The sequence below is a fragment of the Magnolia sinica genome, chromosome 13, assembly GCF_029962835.1.
Source record: "Magnolia sinica isolate HGM2019 chromosome 13, MsV1, whole genome shotgun sequence".
Lineage (NCBI taxonomy): Eukaryota > Viridiplantae > Streptophyta > Magnoliopsida > Magnoliales > Magnoliaceae > Magnolia > Magnolia sinica.
In genome coordinates this window covers 21,468,354-21,494,477 of record NC_080585.1, presented here as the reverse complement: position 1 = coordinate 21,494,477, position 26,124 = coordinate 21,468,354, and the positions used below count along the sequence as shown (strand labels likewise).

The window sequence follows — 26,124 nt, the reverse complement described above, 5'->3', positions numbered from 1 at the left end:
ACAAATATTGTATAGTAAAATAAAAATAAAATAAAACAAACTCACGTGAGCCTTAAGTTGGTGGACGACTTTTTAAGTGCATCAAAGAAATCAATGGCATCCAAGTCTACGCCTAAACACATAGGAAGGAAAGAAACATCAGAGGTCAGTCAAATAGACTTTGAATTGAATTGTAACTTATAATACCATATTATCGATTGAGAATTGCCAGACGAGATCTTCAGTTTTCTATTGTTAGGTCAATCAGTTTTGATTTTGTCAATTACTTGAATCACTTTCTTACAGCCCATAACAGAGTGAGGGTCCCACGGCTAACTAGTATAAATATACATGCAAGGCAATAGTTTCCAAGCAAAGCAAGCACCAAGCTAGTTCATGCTACGTGCAGCATTAGAGATGACAATCCCAATGAGGATGGTGTTAGCAACTCTGGTTTTGGGATGGTTGTGGGTCTATGCCGTCGTCATGGGAGATTTTGGAACCGCAACATCCTACGACCCTCCTTACCTCCGTACGTAGAACATACTCTTCTGCTTTATGTTACTAATTTTGTTGCATGATGATGTGTGTAGTTTTAATGATAAAAAAGGAATTCTGAGGGGGAGAGTTTTTGGAAATTTTTGGAAAGGTCACAGCAAGGCTCCAATAATAGTGGGTGAGATCTCTACATGCATTTCAAATGTGAGTTCGAATATTTACATTTTGAAATGCTCACTAGATTCACCCCAAATCGCTCAGGCCTACATGGTTTCTCAGTACACACACTGGATTGAAGTGGTGCTCAAAACTAATAAATGATACAACATTCACTGCTACAACAATGCAACCAAGGATTTTGCTTCATCTTATATTAATGGTAATTTTCCTTGATGCAGCCACAAGATGCCGGGGCTACAACAGAGAACAGTTTCCAGAGAATGGTTTATTTGCTGCGGCGAGCCAAGCGGTGTGGGACAATGGTGCGGCATGTGGTCGGAAGTACCAAATCCAGTGCTTGAGCGGCCTCAGGCACCCATGCAAAGACGGCACTATAGAAGTAGAGATTGTCGATTTGTGTCGAAACAATCCATGCCCAGCTATGCTGGTCTTATCTAACATAGCCTTTGAGGCCATTTCGAGGACCCCCAACACCAAAGTCGGCATCAATTTTGCTCAGTAATTTCTCTCTCACACATCATAATTATATTCATTCCTTCTCTTGAAAGGTATGTAGGATATACATGCAGTCTTATACTTAATCTTACTGATCTGGATCTCCTCTCCAATGGGTATGCAGGATCTGATGTATTGCGAGCTCCTTGATGTGTGGCCAACAACAGTTCTATCACATGCCATCACCTAACCCATTTTAATGTATCTTTTAATAAGGAAGTGCTGTATACCGGCTTTCTCTACCTTCTTTTCTACCTGAAATCACATATTCATAAAGAAAGATATTTGTTTTGAGTAGAAGTTATCGCATGGTAGACAGCTTGCTAATATATATCTTTTTTTCTGAGAAACAAAACTAAGAGGGATTTAGAGGATATAATTCCTATACATAATCCACCAAAGTTCAAAGCCTCACTTGTCTCCCAAGTGGATTCAGTATCGGTGTGATCAGTGTACCAAGTCCAAACATCCCGGCCAAATCACATGGAAACAGAGTGAGGGCTTGTGGATTCCAATATCTGTGGAAGTAGGGCTGTCAAAGGGCCATGGCAGGCCTAGCAAAATCAAAATTTGAATAGGCCAGACTAATTAGTTCAAAATCTGAGCCGAAACTGACCCCAGGCCTGGTCCATTGAAATCCGTTTGTGGAGGCGATTGTGTCAGATGCTTCATCAGTGTACTTGTATTGATTGGTGAAACAACAGATTTCCACAACACAAACCCAATAGAAGCAGGTTGTCACAGATCATTGATTGCCAAAAAGCTCCCCCCCAAGGAGTGAAAATGCAGAATCTGCAATTGTAGCTAACACCCAACTAGAGGCTTGTCATGTAGCACTGAGGCCTGTTCTATGCAAACCCATTACTAGTGGTTGAGTACTTGGGTCCATTAGAGTTGCTTTGCACAAATATTCGAAATAAATGAATATAACAATTTTATTTTATTTTTTTCTCATCGATATGTGACATTGTTGAGGGTACATTTGTTTCAAAATAAAACACATTGTTTCAAAAAATGAGGTAGACTTCTCAAGATTACCTTCCTTACAAAAGCTTCTGATAAGGATACTATATGAACTACATTAGGAATCAAACCACAGTGCTGCATCTCACTAAATGGATCTTGGGCTCTCTGAAAATCTCCCTTCTGGCAAAATCCATTAATCAGCGTGGAATAAGTGATGATATTCGGCTTCTGTTCCATTTCAACATGTGACCAAATATCCTTAGAGCCCCATCCATGTTGTTTTGTTTTACATATCATGTATAACTGTTGAGTAAGTAAATTTATCAGGATAAAGCTGGTCCTTTATCACATTACCAATGCATGAGATCGCATCATTCATCAACCCAAATTTACAATAATCCTTGATAGTGGTATTGCAATCAACCATTCCAGGCTCAATACCTTATCTCCCATGAACTCAAACACCATTTTTTCTTCATCAAGATTCCCGTGTCTAATGAAACCATAAACCAGAGTAGCATAAACAAATGCATCCGGAAGAATGTTCTGTTCCAGCATCACCCACATCCAGAAACACTCCCCTCTCTAACATTTTATCATGGATCACCGACGCATCATCAATCTTACCAGTGATGACGAGCCCATGAATGAGAGCTCTGTAAACCACCAAATCCAGTCCATGCCTCCTTTCATCATTTCGATGAGCAAATTCGACATCTTAACAAACTCTCCATTCCTATAATACAAGTGAATAAGAGGGATATAAGTATAACTGAACTTATTCGGCATCAATCCCCTTCTATTTCAAAATTTATTTTTTTTTCTGAAAAGGTTACAAGCATGTCGAATATCTCCTTTCCTGCAATGCCCATTGATTAGCGTATTGTAAAAAGGTGACATTCTGAATTCATCCATCTCCCCCTCCGTCCTCAATCATATTCCTGCTTTCATCAACTTTCCCTTCCCGACACAATCCGCTCACCATTATACAAGTATTGTAGTTACCAATACAACCATCACCATCACCATTTCCATCTCTTTTGAGCATTTAGTCATATACTTGGCAAGCAATGTTAATCTGCCCACGGGCAATCAAAGGAGAAAGCAACGAATTTGAGGCAAAGAAGCTTGGCAAACAGCAATGCGTTTCCGTCACAACCGGAGAGCTGATGGGCTTTCTCGACAGACCCAGAATCGGAAAAGGCTTTGACTAGAGCATCGAACGCTTCGCAGCTCGGAGTTTTATTTTCACTCTTCATCTTTACAAGCACGGATTCGATTTCTTGAAACTCTGATGATCGGACTATGATCTTGAAGAGGGCGGAATAAGTGGAAGCGTCGGGAGATCCGTCGTTCCGGCGAGAGGCCCTGCTGAACTGCATGAGGCCCAGTCAGAGACGGCGATTTCGATCCAAGAAGTCAGAGACGGCGATTTCGGGGTCTTGGGCGAATTGGGTTTCGAGGATTTGGTCCCATGATTGATGGGTTTTGAGAATATCGGAGAATTCGTCTGCGACACGGCGGGTTTGGGAGAGAGGAGAAGGGGGTTTGGGAGCAATCGATCTCGTCGCGGTTGCCCACTGGCGAAGCGGTCTCAACGGGCCCGGCCAACGTCTGTTCAAGCCCGGCTCGTATTGTTAAACCAAAGCCCATACCAGCTCATGCCATGACGGGCCTGTATAATGTTTGCAATCATGTGGTCCACCTTAAACACAGAAGCGGCTGATGTTTGGGATATAGGCTCTCATAGTGTGACACATCTGATGGTCCAGGTGGATCTAAGATCAAAACAAAGGTGGAGCCCACCTAAGCTACTGGTCCTTTCTGAAAAGTCGTCTAATAATGACTGCTCTATGCTGTGTACATAAAATAACTCTTGTTAGGATGAGAACCTTTATTTTTAGGGGCACACTCTGATATGTATGTAAGATCCACTTTGACCATTAGATGTGCACTAATACTTTAGGCCCATGGACAAAAAATTAACCTGACCCATTATTCATGTGGACCACACTAAGAGAAAAGGTAGAAGAGAGATGTCCACCCTTGATATTTATAGGGTCCACCATGGTGATTATAGAAAATTCACTCAATTATTAGATACCACACTAAAACTTAGCACTAGATACTAAATATATAAGCCAATAAGTTATTTAGTTGGGTCACAAAAAGAAAAACAATTTGGAAGGTGATTGTTGCGTTGTACACTCTTTCTAATCATGTTTTCCGCTTGAAATATAGAAAAAGCTTATATTTTGATAATGAGCAAAGGAGTGACACACCTATTGGCTGGGGTGAATTGCAAATAAACATCATTTTGGGGCCCACCCGAGCAGGCAACCCAAGGTCTAAGATAACCTCTAGTGAAACATGAAACCCTATGAAGCTATTGAAAATTTGAAATTGGAACTCATTAAAATTATTTGAAATTTAAAATTCATGTGTAAAGCCAAAAGGGTTAAGTCGGGCTAATGGGCTTTTGGACTTCTTAGTCTAAGCCTGATCCAGATTTAAAACGGGCTTAAAATTTAAGGCATAACTTGATTCTCCGGCCTGATACTTTAGCCCAAGCCGAGTATTAGATGGGCCAGCCTGGCCCATTGACATCCCTACCAGTGGCATTACCTACGGACAAAAAATCATTTGGATTAGATAATCAATGCCGTGTCTTTTTGTTGATTTCTCCAAAATTGACCACTTTAATCATACTTAGGTTTAATCGATAAGTTTATTTAAATTTTAATTTAAACAAAAATTTTGAACTATAAGGAGAAGATTTTTAAGTTTAAAATATAATATTATATTTTATTAAAATTTCAATTTAATAAAGTTTTAAATATATTAATTTCTAAAATTTCAAAATATAGAAATCTAATCAATTTAGTTTCAATTCCAACATTTTGAAAATTTTCTTAAATTTAAATTCATTTAATATTTAAATTAATTAATTTTTTAAAATTTTAGAATTAAAATTCAGATTTTAATCTTTATATATATATAAATATATATATATATATATATATATATATATATATATATATATATATATATATATTAATCAGATTCCATAAATTCATAAAATTAACAATGTAATTAAATTATTATTTAATAATTTAAGTTAAACTATCTTAAATTAAAGTAATTATTATTTTATCTTTTTATTTTAAATCAAATATTTTAAATTCATAATTTTATTCAGTTTTTATATCTAAATTTAATAAGTTAAAGCAAATTATTAATTTCGACTTTAGATACTATTATTTTTACATATTCAAATTTTAATTATTATTTTTTTATTTTAATTAATTCTAAGTATTGGAATTTAAATTTTGGATGACCTTTTAACTTGAATATTTATTTATTTTTATAATTCGGATCAATTACACGATTAAATTTAATAATTAACATAATCATTAATTAAGAGTATCTTGGAATTAATTCAAATTTACTAATTTAAATAAATTCATTACTTCATAAACTCATATATTAAAATATATAATCTAGAAATTTTCTTTGTTTTAAATAAATTGATATGATCATTATATTTTCATATGCCCATCAACAAAATATATTTAGCAAATAAATATGAATTTCTTAAAATATTTAAAAGATAAATAAAAAGATTTTAAAATATATATAAATAAACAAGTATCTAAAAAGTCCACATATGAGATTGGATCACCCACTTAGTTCACTGGATTTATCTGAACCTGGCCTATGATTGACTCGAATTCAATAATGAAAATAGCCTAATTGACAGATTCATAACATCATATCTCTCTCTCTCTCTCTCTCTCTCTCTCTCTCTCTCTCTCTTTCTTGTTTTCTCTGACAGTTTTTTGATGTTATTTATTTATTTATTTATTATTATTTTTTAAAGTTGCTGCATTTAATCTGCCATTACTGTCATAAAGATGTGAAGAAGAATAGTGGAAGGAGAGTCTTGGTAGTAATGTGTTGACCGAAAACATGTATGTTATAGAAATTTTTTATATAAGGGGTGGTTGATTTGGTAGGGCAGTCCAATGGATGGTCTAGATCATTGGTTTGAGCCTCACCGTAATAGGATGAAGATGTGATGGTTCCCATGAATAGCTTATGGTGAGAAGAAGACGGAAGTGATAGAGAAATTCGAGCGAGACTCCCCTCAGCACACGGTAATGTGCGATATTTAATGTAAATGTTTTATCTATTATTTTTTTTTTGACAATTAAAATCAATGGCCCACTACGATGTTTGTTTAAAAAAATCCAGCCCGTCCCCTTGATTTATCATATTAAGATAGGGCATGAATCTAAAATGAAGAAGGTCTGAGATTAAGTGGGCCACACGTTGGGAGAAATTGGGCAGGGTGACCATTCATTTCTTCATTCTTATCTTTTTCTTATTATTTTTTTAAAAAACGAAAATAATAAGAGAATCGTTTTAAGCTGAAGGAAAATAAGGGATATGGACTCCCACATCCATTCTCTTGGCTTGATAAATTCGCACATGCATATGCTATACATGGACACACACTCATGTAGTGATTAACTGGTTAACTGGTGTAAATGTGTGTAACACATTCATATAAGATGTAATGCACATGCATGCATGAACAAACGGGTGAAAGAGTGGTTTAGAATGAAGACTTGGTTTGGATAAATGATTGAGACATATGATGGGCCGATGAATAAGTTGATTGGATTGAAGGGTGGTTGGGGAAATAAGTTATGTTAAATTGCCATTGATGATGAACGGTTGAGATAGTTGATGGGATCGAAGGATGGATGACTAGATATGAATGAAATGGGTGCATGATTAATACTCACTTATATTCCTCTATTTCATTATTTTCCATTATTACTTTCACACCTTCATACTTTCTTCCTTTTCATCTTTCAATGTTCAATCAGGTGTATTTTATACTCAGACTGTTATATTGATGTAGAACTTGCCTATTGCCTACTACTTGACAAGCTCTACATAATGAGTCTAATATCAACTTATGATCCTTGATGTTGGACCAAAAATAGAATTTCAATGGCTCCCTCTCTTTGGATCTCACGTGACATGCGTGGGGGTTCCATTTGGATACTAACCAGTAGATTTAGATTTCTCTTTATAAGCTATGAAATGGACAGTTTTCTTTGATAGTTGGGTGACTTAATTGAATGATACAAGTGGGTTATGCAGTTAGATGGTGAGACACGATTAGGATAATTACATGTTTAAGAGTGTAATCACGTAACTAGGTTAACATACGGTCACTTTTACTAATAAATAAATACAATGTGGGTTTATATATATATATATATATATATATATATATATATATATATATATATATATATAAATATATATAGAAGAGAGAGTGTATAGAGAGAGAGAGAGAGAGAGTCATGCTCCCCTGCGCACCTACGCACGTGCGCACCTTTGCACACGTGTCATGGGTGTCTAATTTGAACGGTCCATGTGATGCGGAATCCCATGAAACCTCATGTGACAAATTTTCACCCTGATCTAAAATTCTGGTGGGCCATAGCAAAGAGAAATGCAAATCAAGGGAGGAAACTGTTTTCATTTTTCATGGGCCATCAAAGTTTTAGATCAAAGTAAAACTTGGGCACAAGGGGTTTCACGAGGTGCTGCTTCACATGAACGGTTCGGATTTTGGATCTACATCACGTATGATGGGTTCTCAAAAAAGTTCCCATGACGTCGACCTCATAGTACCATTTCCATATGTGTGTGTGTGTGTGTGTGTGTATGTGTGTGTGTGTGTGTGTGTGTGTGTGTGTATATATATATATATATGGGAAAAGGTACTATACGGTCGATCGTATTATACCTTTCGTAAGGTCGAGTGTTGGCGGCACATTATTGGTCAAATGATAAAAGTTTTAAACAACGTGGAGATTTTATAGGAAACTGAAGAAACACGACATATATTTTATAGGAAATCTGGAGAAACAAAACTGGTGCTCTGTGGACCCTACCATGATGCATATTTTCTATCCATGCCATCCATCCATTTTGAAATATAGTTTAAGGGATTTACAAAAAAAAAATAAGTTATATCTGAATCCAAGATGGACCACACCATGGGAAAACAGTTGTTATTGAATTTCTACCGTTACAAACTCCTAGGGCGCGGAAGTGTAGGAAAAAATAAGTTGTTACTGAATTTTTACCATCCAACCTATTCATAAGGTCATGTAGACGTGGATGAAGTGAAAACACAAATATGAGCTCCATCCCAAACTTCTCTAGCTCGTAAGAAGTTTTTAATGGTGGAAGTTCAATCCCCACCTTGTGGTCCACTTAAGCCTTGAACCTGCCTAATTTTTTGGTTCATATATTAAAATGATCTGAGAAAATCGTTGAATGGCATGGATATAAAACACTTACATCACGTTGGGCCCCACAGAGCCCTGCTCGGACGGATTATCATCCGAGAGGTGGTAGGTCGCAATCCGTGTTACGCTCCTCCAGCTCCGAGTTCTACGAACGGTTTAAAGGAGATCAAAGTTACATGGCCCACACTGATGTATTTATTATATCTATATGGTTCATCTATTTTTAGAGATCATTTTAGAGCATTATTAAAAAAATGAATCATATCCAAAGATTATCTGGACCACCCCACAAATAACAGCAGAGATAATGATTTTCACTGTTGAAAATTTTGTAGGGCCTACCATAACATTTATTTTCTATCCAATTTGTTCATAAGGTCAAAAGGACCTGAATGAAGAGGGAAAAAAAAAATCATACTGATCCAAAACTTCTGTGACCCAAAAAGGGTTTCAATGGTAGACGTTCAATCTCACACTACTTTTTGCAGTGTGGTCCAATTGATAGTTAGATCTGTCTTATTTTTCATCCAAAGCCTTAAAACGAGCTCACCAAATGGATGGACGGTTTGGATATATATAACACATACCTCATGATTAGACTAAAAAAAACTTGCTAACATCAATACAGGGTGAGGTACACTAGCCAATCTGCCTCCCCTTTTAATCTGGAAGTAGATGTATGCACAGTTGAGTAGTGAGTCGGCTACTTGATAAGGGTCGAATATTGTATATCAGACCCTAATTATTGCCTGATTTTACGTACATGATAATGCTTAATGGAACATTTTAATCGTGTTTTTGTTGTAGGGTGTAATCAGGAGCATTGACTAAAAAAAGTACTAAAACCATGGATTTGATGCTCCGAAGCCACCAAAGCAAGAAACGAACCCAGGGGACCAAGATCAACGGATTTACACGCCAGGGATCTAAGAAAATTAAGCCGCTCACATTAAAAAGGCCCGAAAATGGTCCAGATTGCAAGATCACATAGTACCTGCCATCCGATTGACACGAAACTCCAAACATGGGATGAGGATCATAAATTAACCATACAAATTAAATTTCAGCCATTGAATCACTAAGGAAGTGGCCCAACGGCTAGATCAGCCCCTTAATTCATTAAGTGGGGCCCACTTAATAATAGGATATGCTTCAAATTTGGTCTCAACCCCTTAATCGGGGAGATAAAAACTTGATGTTTTATTTTTAAACCAATCTGATTTAAATAATTTTAAACTCGCAAGTATACGAATCAGATGTAAATATGGTACGTATTACGAGATCGTTCCCACGAGGACTGGTTGTCACAATTTAAATCTACGATTCTTCTTAACTAATCCAACAAATAATTGAGCAAACTACTAACACAAATATACGAAAAGTAATCGAGAATAATGAAGAAAATTCAATCAAGGAGAAGACTAGGACTTTCGAATCCACCCCCTAATTATCCTAACCCTTGTTTTACCTGTTGATTCACCCTATTCAAATTGATATAAATTAAATAAATCACAAACTATGTCCTTGGTCGGGCACACAGAATGTATAATCCCTTAAAGCATATGGATACATCTTTCCATCCATGGTCAGGCATGAAGATATGTAGATTCTTGTTTCTTCCTCTATAGGAAACCTGTTCATGGTCAGACACAAGCACATAGAATAATATTCCAAACAACATCCATAATTAGAATTTGGTTAAGCTCATAGCATGGACAAGTACGGAGATTTCGGTTAAGCATACTAGAAACAAATCAATCAAATCAGATGAAATCAACACATAACAAGGGTTATTCAAATTAGGAGCTTCATTTCAGCCCTAGCTAAAAGATTAACAATCCTTCTCTCTCTTCTTTCTTCCTCTCTCTCTTTCTCTTCTCTTTCTTCTCTCCAAACCGAGCTCTCCCTGTATCTCCTCTCCCCCCTCGTCCACGTTTTGCACCTCTTTTTATAGCTGATGGAGTGGCTAGAGTGGTGAAAATCGGATTTGGAAAGCTGTCGCATGCGCAGCGAAAGCCTTTTCGCAGCAAACTTTGGGGCTTCATAAGTCTCTTGTTCTTTGTACTTTATCCGTAAAATCAACGTCTCCTGGGACGTTTTTGGCTGGCCTATACGATGGATGGATCAGATCTTCCATATGATTAAAGATGGTGGGCCACAACTGCCCGGAAGTCCGTCTTTCACGGACGTGTGTAAGCCTACGCACGTACAACGCTGCGATGATCGGTGAGCCCCACAAAAGTGTTTTTGGGAAAATCCGTCCCGTACATTGGATTCAGGATGAAATTTCGTTTAAATATGGATGGTTTTGAACGTCCATTGACGCGGCCCAGAGAAGAAATCATGCTAAAATCAATTTGAACGTTGCAGGGCAGTCCGCTTGTGGCCTCTGTACCGAACACGTGTGCACGTATGGGCACAAAATGTAAACATGGTTTTGCAGTTCTCGAATCCTTCTACACGATGAACGGTTTGAATTAGACGTACGTGCCGTGGGTGGGCCCCACAGAGGTCCGTAAAAACGGACTTTCCGTCTGTTATGCTAAATGAAAACGGCAACTGCCGTTTTGGAAAGCAGACAAGGGTCAGCGCCTGCTGACCCGCCTTTGCTGTTTCCGTGCTCGGTGGGCACGTGTACATGGTGTACGCACATGCTGCACATACAGGGCCCTCTGTGATGCTTATGAGAAATCTTCACCGTCCATCTATTTTGTCTCCCCGATTAAGGGGTTGAGACCAAATTTGAAGCATATCTTGTTATCAAGTGGGCCCCACTTAATGAATTAAGGGACTGATCTAGCTGTTGGGCCACTTCCTCAGTGATTCAATGGTTGAAATTTAATTTGTACGGTTAATTTATGATCCCCATCTCATGTATGGAGTTTCGTGTCAATCGGATGGCAGGTACTATGTGATCTTGCACTCTAGACCATTTTCAAGCCTTTTTAATGTGAGCGGCTTGATTTTCTTGGATCCCTAGCATGTAAATTCGTTGATCTTGGTCCCCTGGGGTCCGTCCCTTGCTTTGGTGGCTTCGGAGCATCAAATCCACGCTTTTAGTACTTTTTTCAGTCAATGCTTCTGATTACACCCTACAACAAAAATATGATTAAAATATTCCATTAAGCATTATCATGTACTTAAAATCAGGAAATAATTAGGGTTTGATATGCAATATTCGACCCTTATCATAACCCCCAACTAGCATTTTGTTAGTCCCGAGCAAAACATGCGAAAAATAATTTCAGAAATACTCGACAATTCCTGTAAACCCAAGTGACTTGTGATCAAATGGTTGAGATGCGAGAATTCTAAGATTCATGAATGGTGAGCAGAATTTTTCTTTCTGGAATGAAGCTCACGGTAAACTTCATAATCAAATTCAAAAAAATTAATCCATTAATGAGAATATTCTAAACATTGAGTTCCACGAGTGTATAGTGTAATCTCAGCTTACTATCATTAAGAGATCTAATTGTCAATTTCATGATATCATTAGTAATTAATAACGGAATGCATGACAACTGAAACCAACACTTGCCTGATAGGTTAACTTTTCATTCTATCAGCCCTTGATTTTTTTTTTTTTTGAACAGTAACGCCAAGGAGGGGAATCAAGTCCTCACCTATAGGGAGCAAACCTTTGGCGAAAACTTGTCGCCTAACTTTTTCAAATGACAACCATAGGGAATCGAATCTACACCTATAAGGAGCAAACCTATGGTGAAGATTATATGACTTACCCTTTCTTTCAATTCTTATCTATAGACCGAAGCTAAAAAAAAATAAAAAAATTCAGGCTGGTTCCTTTCATGCTTAGTGATTACCAAGTTAATTATTCAATGTTGACACGGAACCTTAATATGCAACCGAGATGTGATATGTGAGATCATAACTCAATTAATGTTTAAAAGTTCTAATCATGGGTTAACAATTCAAACTTAACTGTGAAATCTAACGGATGGCTGAATCCAAGAGTTATAAATTACCGACATTCTGTACCTTGCAATGTTAAAATCACACTTATCCTTCAAAATCACTTCAAATGCACAAGAAATTTCAGAAAAATTTAAAAATTTTCACAATTTGTGCTTAAGATCAAGAAAATACTGATGAGGTAACCTAATCGCCCACCCCCAACCTAAAATCTACATTATCCTCAATGTAAAAGAAATAAACATGCATTGCTCATAAGACAACAAAAGTAAAAGAGGAGTGATGGACAAATAGTACCTGTATGAAAGAATCTAGAGGCTTTCCAAAAAATATCCATGTAAGAGCGAGTTAGCATAAGAGAGAAATCAACAAAAGCAAAATGATAAAAACGCAAAAAGAAAATCCTACCTATACCACTTTCGCAGGTGCTCTCGATTGTATTTAGCGTATGCAACAAGCCTTTAAACCCCTAGGTTACCCCTAGTAGACGAGTTGTAGTCTCGTGAGGGTTTGCAGCAATACTATCCATAAACATTGAACTAATGAATGAGAAAAGTGAAATGGAATGAAAAACTGGGTTGCCTCCCAGGAGCGCTAAGTTTAACGTCTTCAGCCAGACAAGAATGGACCATGAATTAATCAATCTTGATAACCTGGGTCCGCCAAATAAATTTCCTCAACATCTTTGTTCACCAAATCATCTAAATATGGTTTCAGCCGTTGACCATTTACTTTGAAGATATTCCCGTCTGTTAGATTTTGAATCTCAACTGCTCCATGAGGAAATACTTGTACTACTCGATAAGGACCATACCATCGCGAACGTAGTTTTTCAGGAAAGAGGCGTAGCCTGGAATTGTACAATAATACTTTCTGGTTCGGTTCAAATGTCTTGCGAAGAATTGATTTGTCATGGAAGATTTTTGTCTGCTCTTTATAAATTTTTGCATTCTCATATGCCTCATTTCAAATTTCTTCTAACTCATTGAGTTGAAGTTTACAGTGTGATCCAGCCTTGTTTAAATCAAAATTAAAAGTTTTGATGGCCCAATAAGCATGATGTTCTAATTCCACAGGTAAGTGACAGGCTTTCCCAAAGACAAGCCTGTACGGAGACATTCCAATCGAGGTTTTGAAAGCCATACGATATGCCCAAAGAGCATCATTCAAACTTTGCGACCAATCTTTACGATCGGGGCGAACCATTTTCTCTAAAATTTGTTTAATCTCCCGATTTGACACCTCAACTTGACCACTTGTTTGTAGATGATATGGCGTTTCAACTTTATGAGTGATGGAATATTTCTTCATTAAAGATTCAAACGGTTTATTGCAAAAATGAGTACCCCCATCACTTATAATTGCTCGAGGAGGGCCAAAACGAGAAAAGATATTCTCTTTTAAGAAACGGACCACAACTTTGTGATCATTCGTTTTACATGGCACTGCTTCAATCCACTTAGAGACATAGTCGACGGCCACAAGGATATACACATAACCGAATGACAGGGGAAATGGGCCCATGAAGTCAATACCCCAAACATCAAATATTTCAACAATGAGAATATTGGTAAGTGGCATCATGTTCCTGTGGAAAATATTACCCGTACGTTGGCATCTATCACATGTTGAGCAAAAGGCATGGGTGTCTCGAAATAGTGTAGGCCAATAAAATCTACTTTGTAAGACTTTCGCAGCTATTTTCTTTAAACCAAAATGACCACCACATGCATGATCATGACAAAAGGAGATTATACTATGAAACTCACTCTCAGGCACACATCTCCTAATAATCTGATTAGGACAAATTTTGAATAAGTATGAGTTGTCTCAAAAGAAATGTTTAACCTCAGCACGAAATTTGGTTTTATCTTATTTAGTCCAATGAGAAGGAAGTTGACCTGTAATAAGATAGTTTACAATATCCGCATACCAAGGTAATTGAGAAATAGTTAGAGGTTGTTCATCAGGGAAAGACTCGTTCATTGGTAAAGGATCCACTGTGGACTCTAAGACAAGTCTAGACAAATGGTCGGCTACCACATTTTCGGAACCCTTTTTGTCCCGAATTCAATATTGAATTCTTGTAGCAAGAGAATCCACCGAATCAATCGAGGTTTAGCGTCTTTTTTAGAAAGAAGATATTTCAATGCTGCATGATCTAAGAACACTATAACCTTTGACCCTATGAGATACGACCTGAATTTGTCTAGAGCAAATACTACTGCCAACAATTCTTTTTCAGTGGTAGAGTAGTTGAGCTGTGCATCATTTAGAGTTCTACTAGCATAATAAATGACATGAGACATTTTGTTCAATCTTTGTCCTAGGACGGCTCCAACAACATAATCCGAAGCATCACACATAAGCTCAAAAGGTAAACTCCAATCAGGTGGTTGGATGATTGGAGCAGAAGTCAGTAAATGCTTCAACTTATCAAAACCTTGCCGACACTCATCATTAAGGACAAAAGCAACATCTTTAGCTAGTAAATTGTATAAGGGTCGAGAAATTTTGCTAAAATTCTTAATGAATCTCCTGTAGAATCCCGCATGCCCTAAGAATGATCTAATCTCCTTAATCGTTCTAGGTGGAGGAAGACTAGAAATTAAATCAATCTTGGCTTTATCAACTTCAATGCCTTTACTTGAAATAACATGCCCGAGTACAATCCCCTTTTGAACCATAAAATGACACTTTTCCCAATTCAATACCAGGTTCGTTTTTTCACATCTTTCCAAGACAAGAGATAGATGGTATAAATATTCATCAAATGAAGAGCCAAAAATTGAAAAATCATCCATGAAAATCTCAAGGAAACGCTTAACCATGTCTGAAAAAATACTCATCATGCATTGTTGGAAGGTCGCAGGCGCATTACACAACCCAAATGGCATACCCCGATAGGCATATGTATCAAACGGACATATAAATGTGGTTTTTTCTTAATCCTCTGGAGCAATGGAAATCTGATTATACCCGAAATAACCATCCAGGAAACAGTAGTAGTTATGCCCTGCCAATCTCTCAAGCATCTGGTCTATAAAAGGAAGAAGAAAGTGATCCTTCCTTGTGACCAGGTTCAATTTACGGTAATCAATACAAACTCGCCAACCCGTAGTCATGCGAGTTGGCACTAACTCATTATCCTCATTCTTTTTCATTATAATCCCAGACTTTTTGGGAACAACTTGAACTGGGCTGATCCATGTGCTATCCGAAATGGGGTAAAGGACACCAACATCTAACAATTTTAGCACCTCAGCCCGAACAACCTCTTTCATGTTAGGGTTAAGCCTCCTTTGCATTTCACGCGATGTTTTTGCATTTTCTTTAAGATGAATACGATACATACATACAGTGGGGCTTATTCCCTTTATGTCCGCTATTGTCCACCCAATAGCTGCCTTATGTTCTCTAAGAACATTAAGCAATTTACTCTCCTGTTCTTTATCAAGGTTAGCAGCTATGATGATAGGCAGGGTTTCAGAAGGTCCTAAAAATGTATACTTGAGAGTTTCAGGTAATTCTTTAAGGTCGACTTCGGGTGGTTTCTCAATAGACGGGACCAGTTTAGACTCAGAAGGTGGAAGAAGTTCCACTCTAGCTTTTCATTTTGTTGTATCCATTTCCGGATTAGAGTCAACAATGCATTGACTTCTTGGATGGAACTTTTTATGTCAAAATCTATGCCAAAATGTGCTAAACAAGTCTCAAGAGCGTCTTCGGAAGATTCAAGGAAAGAGTCATGCACTAGACTCTCAATCATGTTTACTTCAAATATATCATCTGAGTCTGACATTTGTTGTCCAGCATTCAAAACATTGAGTTTAATCTTCATGTTACCAAAAGATAGCTTCATAACTCTGTTCCTGCAATTTATGATTGCATTGGATGTGGCCAAGAATGAACGTCCTAAGATAACCGGGATTTAACTTGTAGGATTCTGGACAGGCTGAGTATCTAGAACGATGAAATTCATTGGAAAATAAAACTTGTCAACTTGGATTAGCACATCTTCAATAACACCACGGGGCACCTTGATAGATCTATCAGCTAGTTGGAGTGTTATTTTGGTTGATTTCAGTTCACCAAGTCCTAGCTGCTCATACACAAAATATGATAACAAATTGACGCTCGCCCCTAAATCAAGCAATGCTTTCTCAACCTTATGATCTCCTATGACACACAAAATGGTAGGAGCTCCCAGATCCCTAAATTTAGGAGGGGTGTTGTGTTGAATCATGGAGCTGAGTTGCTCCGTAAGGAAGACCTTCTTATGAACATTCATCTTACGCTTTTGAGTGCATAAATCTTTAAGAAACTTAGTGTAAGCAGGAACTTGCTTGATAGCATCAAGCAATGGAATGTTGATTTGCACTTGCTTAAACATGTCCAATATCTCATTAAAGTTATTTCCTTTCTTAACCGGTGCCAGACGTTGAGGAAAATGTGCTTTAGGCACATAAGATGGCACATGAGTGGTTCCTAGAGAGTCAGAGTGCTTTTGGGCTTTCAATGCATTAGTATGTCTCTCTGCTTCATTTTGATCTTCTGATTTGGAATTTGATTCTTCCCTAGGCGTCTCTACTTTGTTCTTGATCTGTTTACCGGACCTAAGGGTAATGATTGATTTGACTTGCTTATGATATTGTTCTTGGTTTGAATTTGAGCCAATCTTATACTGTCATTTTGGATTTGCCACAGGTTGACTAGGAAACTTGCCCTTCTCTCTCTCACTCAATGTGGCAGCAAGTTGACCCAACTGTACTTCTAGCTTGGCAATGGATTGCGCATTTGCATGTAAACTTTGCTGGTTAGCTAGTAAAGTATGTTGGGTGTCTTTTTGAAATTGAAGTGAACTCTGCATAAAAAGATTGAGTGTGTCCTCAAGAGATGGTTTCCTAGATTGTGGAGGTACTTGTTGATACTGCGGGAACTGCTGAGGTTGTTGACTGCCAACTTGGAGTAAGGTTGCATAGGAGGATTTCCAGATGGTCCTCCTTGTTGTGGTCCTTTTGCCCAAGAGAAATTTGGATGTCTAGCCCACCCTGGGTTGTAGGTGTTTGAGTAAGGATCATTCTCAGTTCTCCTAAAAGTGTTTATAGCGTTCACTTGTTCAGAGAGAAATTCTGGAATGCTGAACTAGATGGACAAGACTGCGTAGGATGGGCGAGACTGGAACATATGGCACATGACTCGACTTGAGTTGTTTGTGGAGGTCCATTGTTTAACATTAAAGCATCCACTTTCTTTGTCAGGCTATCAATTTTGGCATAAAGATCTGGCATGACTCGTACCTCATATATACCCCCTTTCTTCAGTGGTTGAGGACTTCTTTCACCTCTATTTGAATAGTCCCATTGCTGGGAGTTTTCACACAAGGTTTCAAAGAAATTCCAAGCTTCGACATCACTTTTGGTCATGAATGACCTTTCACTGGTGGCGTCAATCATGCGACGGTTTTGGGGTGTCAGACCGTCATAGAAGTATTGAACTTATTGCCACTTTTCAAAACCATGGTGTGGACATTTAAGAAGTAAGTCCTTCCATCTTTCCCAACATTCATGAAAGTGCTCACCCTCTTTTTGTGTGAAATTCGTAATTTCTCTACGAAGAGCATTAGTTTTGTGAACCGAGAAGAACTTGTTTAAGAACTTCTTAGACAGTTGGTCCTATGCAGTGATAGACCCAACTCCTAGAGAATTCAACCATACTTTCGCCCTATCATTCAAAGAAAAAGGAAAAAGGCGCAAACGGATCGAATCGTCTGAAAAGTTTTGGAACTTAAAGGTGTAGCAAATGTCTAAGAATTCTTTCACATGATGATATGGATCCTCCTTATCTAAACCATAAAAGGAGGGCAACAATTGTATGACCCCAGGTTTAAGTTCAAAGTGTGCTGCCGTGGTAGTGGGCAACACTATACATGAAGGCGCATTGAATTGGACAAGAGCAGAATAATCTCTAAGAGCTTTAGTTCCATTCTCGTCCGCCATTTCAAATAGGATGTTTCTAAATCTTTTACGAAAGGTTCTTTCTATTTCAGGATCAAAAGGTGCTATTTCTATGTTCAGAGATCTACGTCCTAGCATAAACTATGTTATTGCAATATAAGAAAGAAAACTAAACTAAGATGCAATCTAAGAGAAATAAAACTAAAAATAAAAATTATGAATTCCTAAAAACAAGAGAAAGCTATGTAAACGAGAATTGGAAGGAAGAACCCGGAAAAAGAGATGATGAATGTCTGAAGATTTGAGAGCTCCTCCTTTTGAAGACAATCTTATTTCAGCCATTAAATCACTGAGGAAGTGACCCAACGGCTAGATCAGCCCCTTAATTCATTAAGTGGGGCCCACCTGATAACAGGATATGCTTCAAATTTGGTCTCAACCCCTTTATCAGGGAGACAAAATAGATGGACGGTGAAGATTTCTCATAAGCATCACAGAGGGCCCTGTATGTGCAGCATGTGCGTACACCATGTACACGTGCCCACCGAGCACGGAACCAGCTAAGGCGGGTCAGCAGGCGCTGACCCGTGTCTGCTTTCCAAAACGGCAGTTGCTATTTTCATTTAGTGTAACGGACGGAAAGTCCGTTTTTACGGACCTCTGTGGGGCCCACCCATGGCACGTACATCTAATCCAAACCGTTCATCATGTAGAAGGATTCGAGAACTGCAAAACCATGTTTACATTTTGTGCCCATACGTGCACACGTGTTCGGTACAGAGGTCACAAGCGGACTGCCCTGCAACGTTTAAATTGATTTTAGCATGATTTCTTCTCTGGGCCGCGTCAATGAACGTTCAAAACCATCCATATTTGAACAAAATTTCGTCCTGAATCCAATGTATGGGGTGGATTTTCCCGAAAACACTTCTGTGGGGCTCACCAATCATCGCAGCGTTGTACATGCGTAGGCTTATGCACGTCCGTGAAAGACGGACTTCCGGGCGGTTGTGGCCCACCATCTTTGATCAGATGGAAGATCTAATCCGTCCATCATATAGGCCAGCCAAAAACGTCCCAGACGTTGATTTTATGGATAAAGTACAAAGAACAAGGGACTTATGAAGCCCTAAAGTTTGCTGCGAAAAGGCTTTCGCTGCGCATGCAACAGCTTTCCAAATCCGATTTTCACCACTCCAGCCACTCCAGCAGCTATAAAAAGAGATGCAAAACGTGGACGAGGGGGGAGAGGAGATCCAGGGAGAGCTCGGTTTAGAGAGAAGAAAGAGAAGAGAAAGAGAGAGAGGAAGAAAGAAGAGAGAGAAGGATATTCTCCTTTTATCAATTTTATTTTTCTTTCTTTTTATTTGAATTTATGGATTGCTAATCTTTTAGCTAGGGTTGAAATGAAGCCCCTAATTTGAATAACCCTTGTTATGTGTTGATTTCATCTGATTTGATTGATTTGTTTCTAGTGTGCTTAACCGAAATCTCCGTACTTCTCCATGCTATGAGCTTAACCAAATTCTAGTTATGGATGTTGTTTAGAATATTATTCTATGTGCTTGTGTCTGACCATGAACAGGTTTCCTATAGAGGAAGAAACAAGAATCTACATCTCTTCATGCCTGACCATGGATGGAAAGATGTGATCCATATGCTTTAAGGGATTATACATTCTGTGTGCCTGACCAAGGACATGTTTGTAATTTATTTAATTTATATCAATCTGAATAGGGTGAATCAACAGGTAAAACAAGGGTTAGGATAATTAGGGGTGGATTCGAAAGTCCTAGTCTTTTCCTTGATTGAATTTTCCTCATTATTCTCGTTACTTTCCGTATATTTGTGTTGGTAGTTTGCTCAATTATTTGTTGGATTAGTTAAGAAGAATCGTAGATTTAAATTGTGACAACCAGTCCTCGTGGGAATGATCTCGTAATACGTACCATATTTACATCTGATTCGTATACTTGCGAGTTTAAAATCATTTAAACTACTCAAGCTACGTCACCAAGTTTTGTGAGCCCTACTATGACATATGTGTTGTATCCACACCGTCCATCTATTTTGAAATATCATTTTAGGGCATTAGTCAAAGAATGAGGCAAATAAAAATCTGTAGTGGACCCACCATGGAAAACAATAGGGAGAGTGATTCCCACCATTGAAACTATCCCAAGGCCCACAATAATGTTTATTTGAAATCCAACCTGTTCAAAAGTTAAAAAAGACATGAAATAAGAGAAAACACAAATATCAGCTTGATCTAAAACTTTCGTGGCATTTAGAAGTTTTCAATGGTAGGCCTCACTATCCCCACTGTTTTCTATGTTGGGTTCATTGGAGATGTGTATTTAACTCATTCTTTGCATGTTGCCCTAAAATAATCTCGCCAGGTGGATGGAAGGTGTGGATATAAAACATACATCATGGTGGGGCCCATGGAACTTGGTGACGTCACTTCAATAACTTTTCTAGCTATTTTACTATCTAATCCACGCCGTAAAATAGCTAGAAACATTATTGAAGTGACATCACCAAGTTCCGTGGGCCCCACCATGATGTATGTTTTATATCCACACCTTCCATCCACTTGGCGAGATTATTTTAGGGCAACATGCAAAGAATGAGTTAAATCCACAGCTCTAGTGGACCCAACATAGAAAACAGTGGGGATAGTGAGGCCTACCATTGAAAGCTTCTAAAGGCCACGAAAGTTTTAGATCAAGCTGATATTTGTGTTTTCTCTTATTTCATGTCTTTTTTAACTTTTGAACAGGTTGGATTTCAAATAAACATTATTGTGGGCCTTGGGATAGTTTCAATGGTGGGAATCACTCTCCCCACTATTTTCCGAGGTGGGTCCACTACAGATTTTTATCTGCCTCATTCTTTGACTAATGCCCTAAAATGATATTTCAAAATAGATGGACGGTGTGGATACAACACATACGTCATAGTGGAGCTCACAGAACTTGGGGACGTAGCTTGAGTAGCCGACTCACTACTCAACTGTGCGTACATTTACTTCCAGATTAAAAAGGGAAGTGGATTGGCTGGTGTACCTCACCCTGTATTGACGTTGGCAAGTTTTTTTTTGGTCTAATCATGAGGTATGTGTTATATATATCCAAACCGTCCATCCATTTGGTGAGCCCGTTTTAAGGCTTTGGACGAAAAATAAGACAGATCTAACTATCAATTGGACCACACTGCAAAAAGCAGTGTGAGATTGAACGTCTACCATTGAAACCCTTTTTGGGTCACAGAAGTTTTGGATCAGTACAATTAATTTTTTTTCCCTCTTCATTCAGGTCCTTTTGACCTTATGAACATATTGGATAGAAAATAAATGTTATGGTAGGTCCTACAAAATTTTCAACGGTGAAAATTATTATCTCTACTGCTATTTGTGGTGTGGTCTACATGATCTTTGGATATGATTCATTTTTTTAATAATGCTCTAAAATGATCTCTAAAAATAGATGAACCATATAGATATAATAAATACATCAGTGTGGGCCATGTAACTTTGATCTCCTTTAAATCATTTGTACAACTCGGAGTTGGAGGAGCGTAACGCGGATTGCGACCACCACCTCCCGGACGATAATCCGTCCGAGTAGGGCTCTGTGGGGCCCAACGTGATGTAAGTGTTTTATATCCACGCCGTTCAACGATTTTCTCAGATCATTTTAATATATGAACCAAAAAATTAGGCAGGTCCAAGGCTTAAGTGGACCATAAGGTGGGGATTGAACTTCCACCATTAAAAACTTCTTACGAGCTAGAGAAGTTTAGGATCAAGCTCATATTTGTGTTTTCACTTCATCCACGTCTACATGACCTTATGAATAGGTTGGATGGTAAAAATTCAATAACAACTTATTTTTCCATACACTTCCGTTACAGTGCGCCCTAGGAGTTTGTAACGGTAGAAATTTAATAACAACTGTTTTCCCATGGTGTGGTCCATCTTGGATTCAGATATAACTTATTTTTTTTTTGTAAATCCCTTAAATTATATTTCAGAATGGATGGATGGCATGGATAGAAAATATACATCATGGTAGGTTCCACATAGCACAAGTTTTGTTTCTCCAGATTTCCTATAAAATATAGGCTGTGTTTCTTCAGTTTCCTATAAAATCTCCACGTTGTTTAAAACTTTTACCATGGAAGGTATAATACGGTCGACCGTATAGTACCTTTTTCCTATATATATATATATATATATATATATATATAACCATCCATCTTTCTCATGCTTCTTTTGAGCATAACATCTTCTTTTTGTTCCAATGCATGCTCAAGTAGACCCACGTGTTGAATGGTTCATATCTAGCACATGCTCGCCTTGTTGGCACATGTGCTGCGATAAAAACTTTAATCTCCTATCATATATAGAGAGAGGAACATTAGCATTTGAGTCCGGGTCATCTTCCAATGATTCAAACATTTATATGAGAGCCGAAAGACAACAAATGAAATCCCCCAAAACATGATTCACACCTGATCCGAGGGCCTACTAGTGTTTGCAATCTGGCCACTGTTGGGTTGGGTCAATGATGAATGGTTTGGATTGGCCTGTTACCCCAGTCCAAACATCAAGTAGGTCGCCATTATATATATATATATATATATATATATATATATATATATATATATAAAAGGTATGGACAATTTAAAGATATTTGTGAGTAGTTCCCATATCCAAATAAGCTCGTGTTGTTTAACAACACTTTTCAACCCGTACAAGTGCCTTTATGATCAAAACCTTTTATATGATGGTATTCCTCAGCGGCCAGGATATCTCAAAAACTTTCTTAAATTTAGATCATTTCAAACCTTTGATCATTCACTCTTTTAGTGCCCCCATAGACTTTTTGGCTCGATTAGAGCCTTGGTAGACCAACGCTTTGTGGACTACGCGGAGGCAGGCCCTATTGTCACCCTCTATTGAAATTAAGCTAAATGCAATCACTTGGAGCTACGGGTGGGAATGTGTTGGGTTCAGGTTCGACTAAGGACAGCCCAAGCCCACCCATTTACTACACTCGTAGTGAATTTCAGCCCAAACCCAACCAACTCAACCTGACAAACTTCAAATTCACTAAGCCGAACCCTAACCTAGCCTGACCCATTTAAATATAATAAGGTCGGGTTAAACTCGCCCGACCCATTTCGACCACATGCGAGTATACAAGTGGAATGTGGGGCTAAAGGTATGCCTGCCTAGTCCATACTACACCAAAATCCTAGCAGACGAACATCTTCTTTTATTCATTTGATTCCACAAACAACTAGGGATGGAAGTGGGCTCACCTGGTCTGGTTGGTTATAGGCCTACCACCCCACAGGTGGGCTTACGCCATTTTTCTAGTCCTGTAGGATGTGCTTACACCGCGAAGTTTAGGCCTCCCAAATGAAATGATCTTGGCTTAGGTGTATGGGTTCATGACCTTTTCTATTTACGCAACATGCAAGCTCAGGTCGAGGCCTTTGTCTCAATGCACACCCTATTTGTAAAACCCAACCATTCTTAAGGTAGGGCCCACTTCAGAACATCAAAATCATTGAGCCAGTAAGTCCTTCCAAGGCCAGCCCGAAAGTAAAACCAAGGCCAGAGCCTGCCCCGGCTAAAAGAAAGAGGTCATACTGTCCAAGCCCGAGTCTAGCCTCACATTTTTGTGTAAGATCTGGGCTGTTCATTAAGGGTATCCCAACATCATGAAATATGACAAAAAATGCCCGTGGAGCCCCAAACGGGTCAGGCCCGGCGGATATTAGTAAATGGGCTTAAATTTTGGCTTGGACTCATCCCATGTTAAAGTCCCACCCAAAAGCTTGACGGGCTAACCCGTATATCCCACTTGTATCCTCCAATTGTGTCACCCAACTACCAAAGTAAGCCGTTCATTTCATAAATTGTAAAGTATAATCTAAATCCACTAATTAGTATCCCAATGGGACACTCATGCATGTCATGTGAGATCAGCTGGGAAGGAGCCATTGAAATTCTATTTTCGGTCCATTATAAAGAATCATACATCGATATTATATTCATTATATAGAGCTTGTCAAGAAGCTGACCATAGTCAAGTTCTACCTAAATCTAATAGTCCAAGAATAAAATGCAAAATAGATGCGTGAAGGGTCAAGAGGAACTGCTTGTAGGGCAAGATGGAGCAAAAGTAATAGTGAAAATTAAAATAAAAATGGACATCGCAATATATAGGTGAGTGTTGCTCATGCACCTATTTCATTCATGTTTAGCCATCTATCCTTGGATCCCATCAACCATCCCAACCATTCATCATCAAATGCAATTCAACTCACCTTATTTTCACAATCACCCTTCAATCCACATTCATTCATATGCCCATTTAAGTTATTCATGTCTCAATCATTTATCCATACCGAGTCTTAATTCTAAACCACTCATTTACCTCATCCAATCATGCATACTTGTGCGCATCTCATGTATACGAATGCATGACACACAGACCAGTTACACGCACTTATCGAAACAATAAAATGGATGGGAAAGTCCAAACGTAACCCCTTCTTATCATTTTCTTTATATATATTAAAAAAAGAAGACGATAGGATAATCATGAAGAAAGTGGACATAGTCATATTGCGTCTGTCTTATTACAGTGGGGCCCAAACCACCGATTTGGACCAATATCCATTACACAACTCTATCAAATCAACCACTCTTCATATAAAAAATTAGCTTTCATATAAAAAACAAGAGAGAGACAGTTGGCGTAATGAAACCGTCTGTCCGGAGGCCAAGTTCAGATTAATCCAGCGAATCTGGCAGGTAACTTACCCGCCGAGAGAGTGTACTGACGCATCCATTAACTTAACTAAACTGCAGGTCCATCTATACCCTAATAGGAGAAATCCAGACGTTCCAACAAGTGGGTCCCTTAGGGTATGATCCGCATGTTGCAATTGGGGTATTTTATCCTCATCTTGATTAAGTTCCATCCAACATTGTGCAGTGGAATCATACTATCTTCATCTTATCCTTAGGTCCTTAATTCAATTTGAATAAATGGCCCATGGTTGGTTGATCCAAGCTTTTGATCTCAATTTGAATAAAGAAGTCCTTGAAAGGGCCACGTCATCGATTTGAATTCAATTTGAATAAATAAGTCCTTTTCTGTAGGTTAAAGATCACGTCATCAGGTGGAATATTGAGAACGGCCAAAAAAGGAAAAAATCAATCTTCGTTTGCCAGGTTTTGATCTGTTACGACTTTGTGAATTGCGTGTCTCATTTACTCACGTCTGAAATGGCGGGCGGCCTGTAATTATACGGTAACTGAGGAACGCGCAACTTCTTACGTGAGCACAGTGCGCACCTTTGCACATGTATCATGGGAGCAGAATTAGAATCTGAACGGTCCACGTGATGCAGCACCCCTTGAAACCTCGGAATCCCAACTTTCAGCTTGATACATAACCCTGTGGACTACGGAAATTGGAAACAATTTCCTCCCTTGATTTTTATTTCTCTTTTTACATGGCCAACTAGAATTCTGTATGAGGTTGGAAATTGAGATTGTGAGGTTTCAAAGGGTATCGCATCACGTGGATCGTTCAGATTCTGTGCCCATGAGACATGTGCAAAGGTGCGGACGGATGCTCACGTAAGAAGGTGCGCAGGTGAGCATTCGTCATGGTAACCGTATAAAAATTGAGAAACGGATTGGCTACTCCCCCTGCCACCAGCCCCGGGGCTGACGCGGATTTCCTGCT

The 26,124-nt window shown here is 38.5% G+C and overlaps 1 protein-coding gene and 1 non-coding gene across 2 annotated transcripts; both read left to right on the top strand.

Moving 5' to 3' along the window:
• Window positions 1-748: 748 nt before the first annotated feature.
• LOC131223186 (EG45-like domain containing protein) lies at window positions 749-1,878 on the top strand. Its single transcript, XM_058218499.1, has 2 exons — window positions 749-1,155; window positions 1,277-1,878. Exons 1-2 carry the CDS (start codon window positions 821-823, stop codon window positions 1,281-1,283), a joined length of 342 nt encoding a protein of 113 aa, XP_058074482.1. The 5' UTR covers window positions 749-820; the 3' UTR covers window positions 1,284-1,878.
• Window positions 1,879-17,906: 16,028 nt separating this feature from the next.
• On the top strand, window positions 17,907-18,013 carry LOC131224430 (small nucleolar RNA R71). The gene has a single exon (XR_009160915.1). It is a non-coding gene; the product is annotated as a small nucleolar RNA R71 (small nucleolar RNA).
• The last annotated feature ends 8,111 nt before the right edge of the window (window positions 18,014-26,124 follow it).

Excerpts from the sequence above, each read along its gene's own strand:
- LOC131223186 (XM_058218499.1), top strand. The coding sequence starts at position 821 with ATGCAACCAAGGATTTTGCTTCATCTTATATTAATGGTAATTTTCCTT.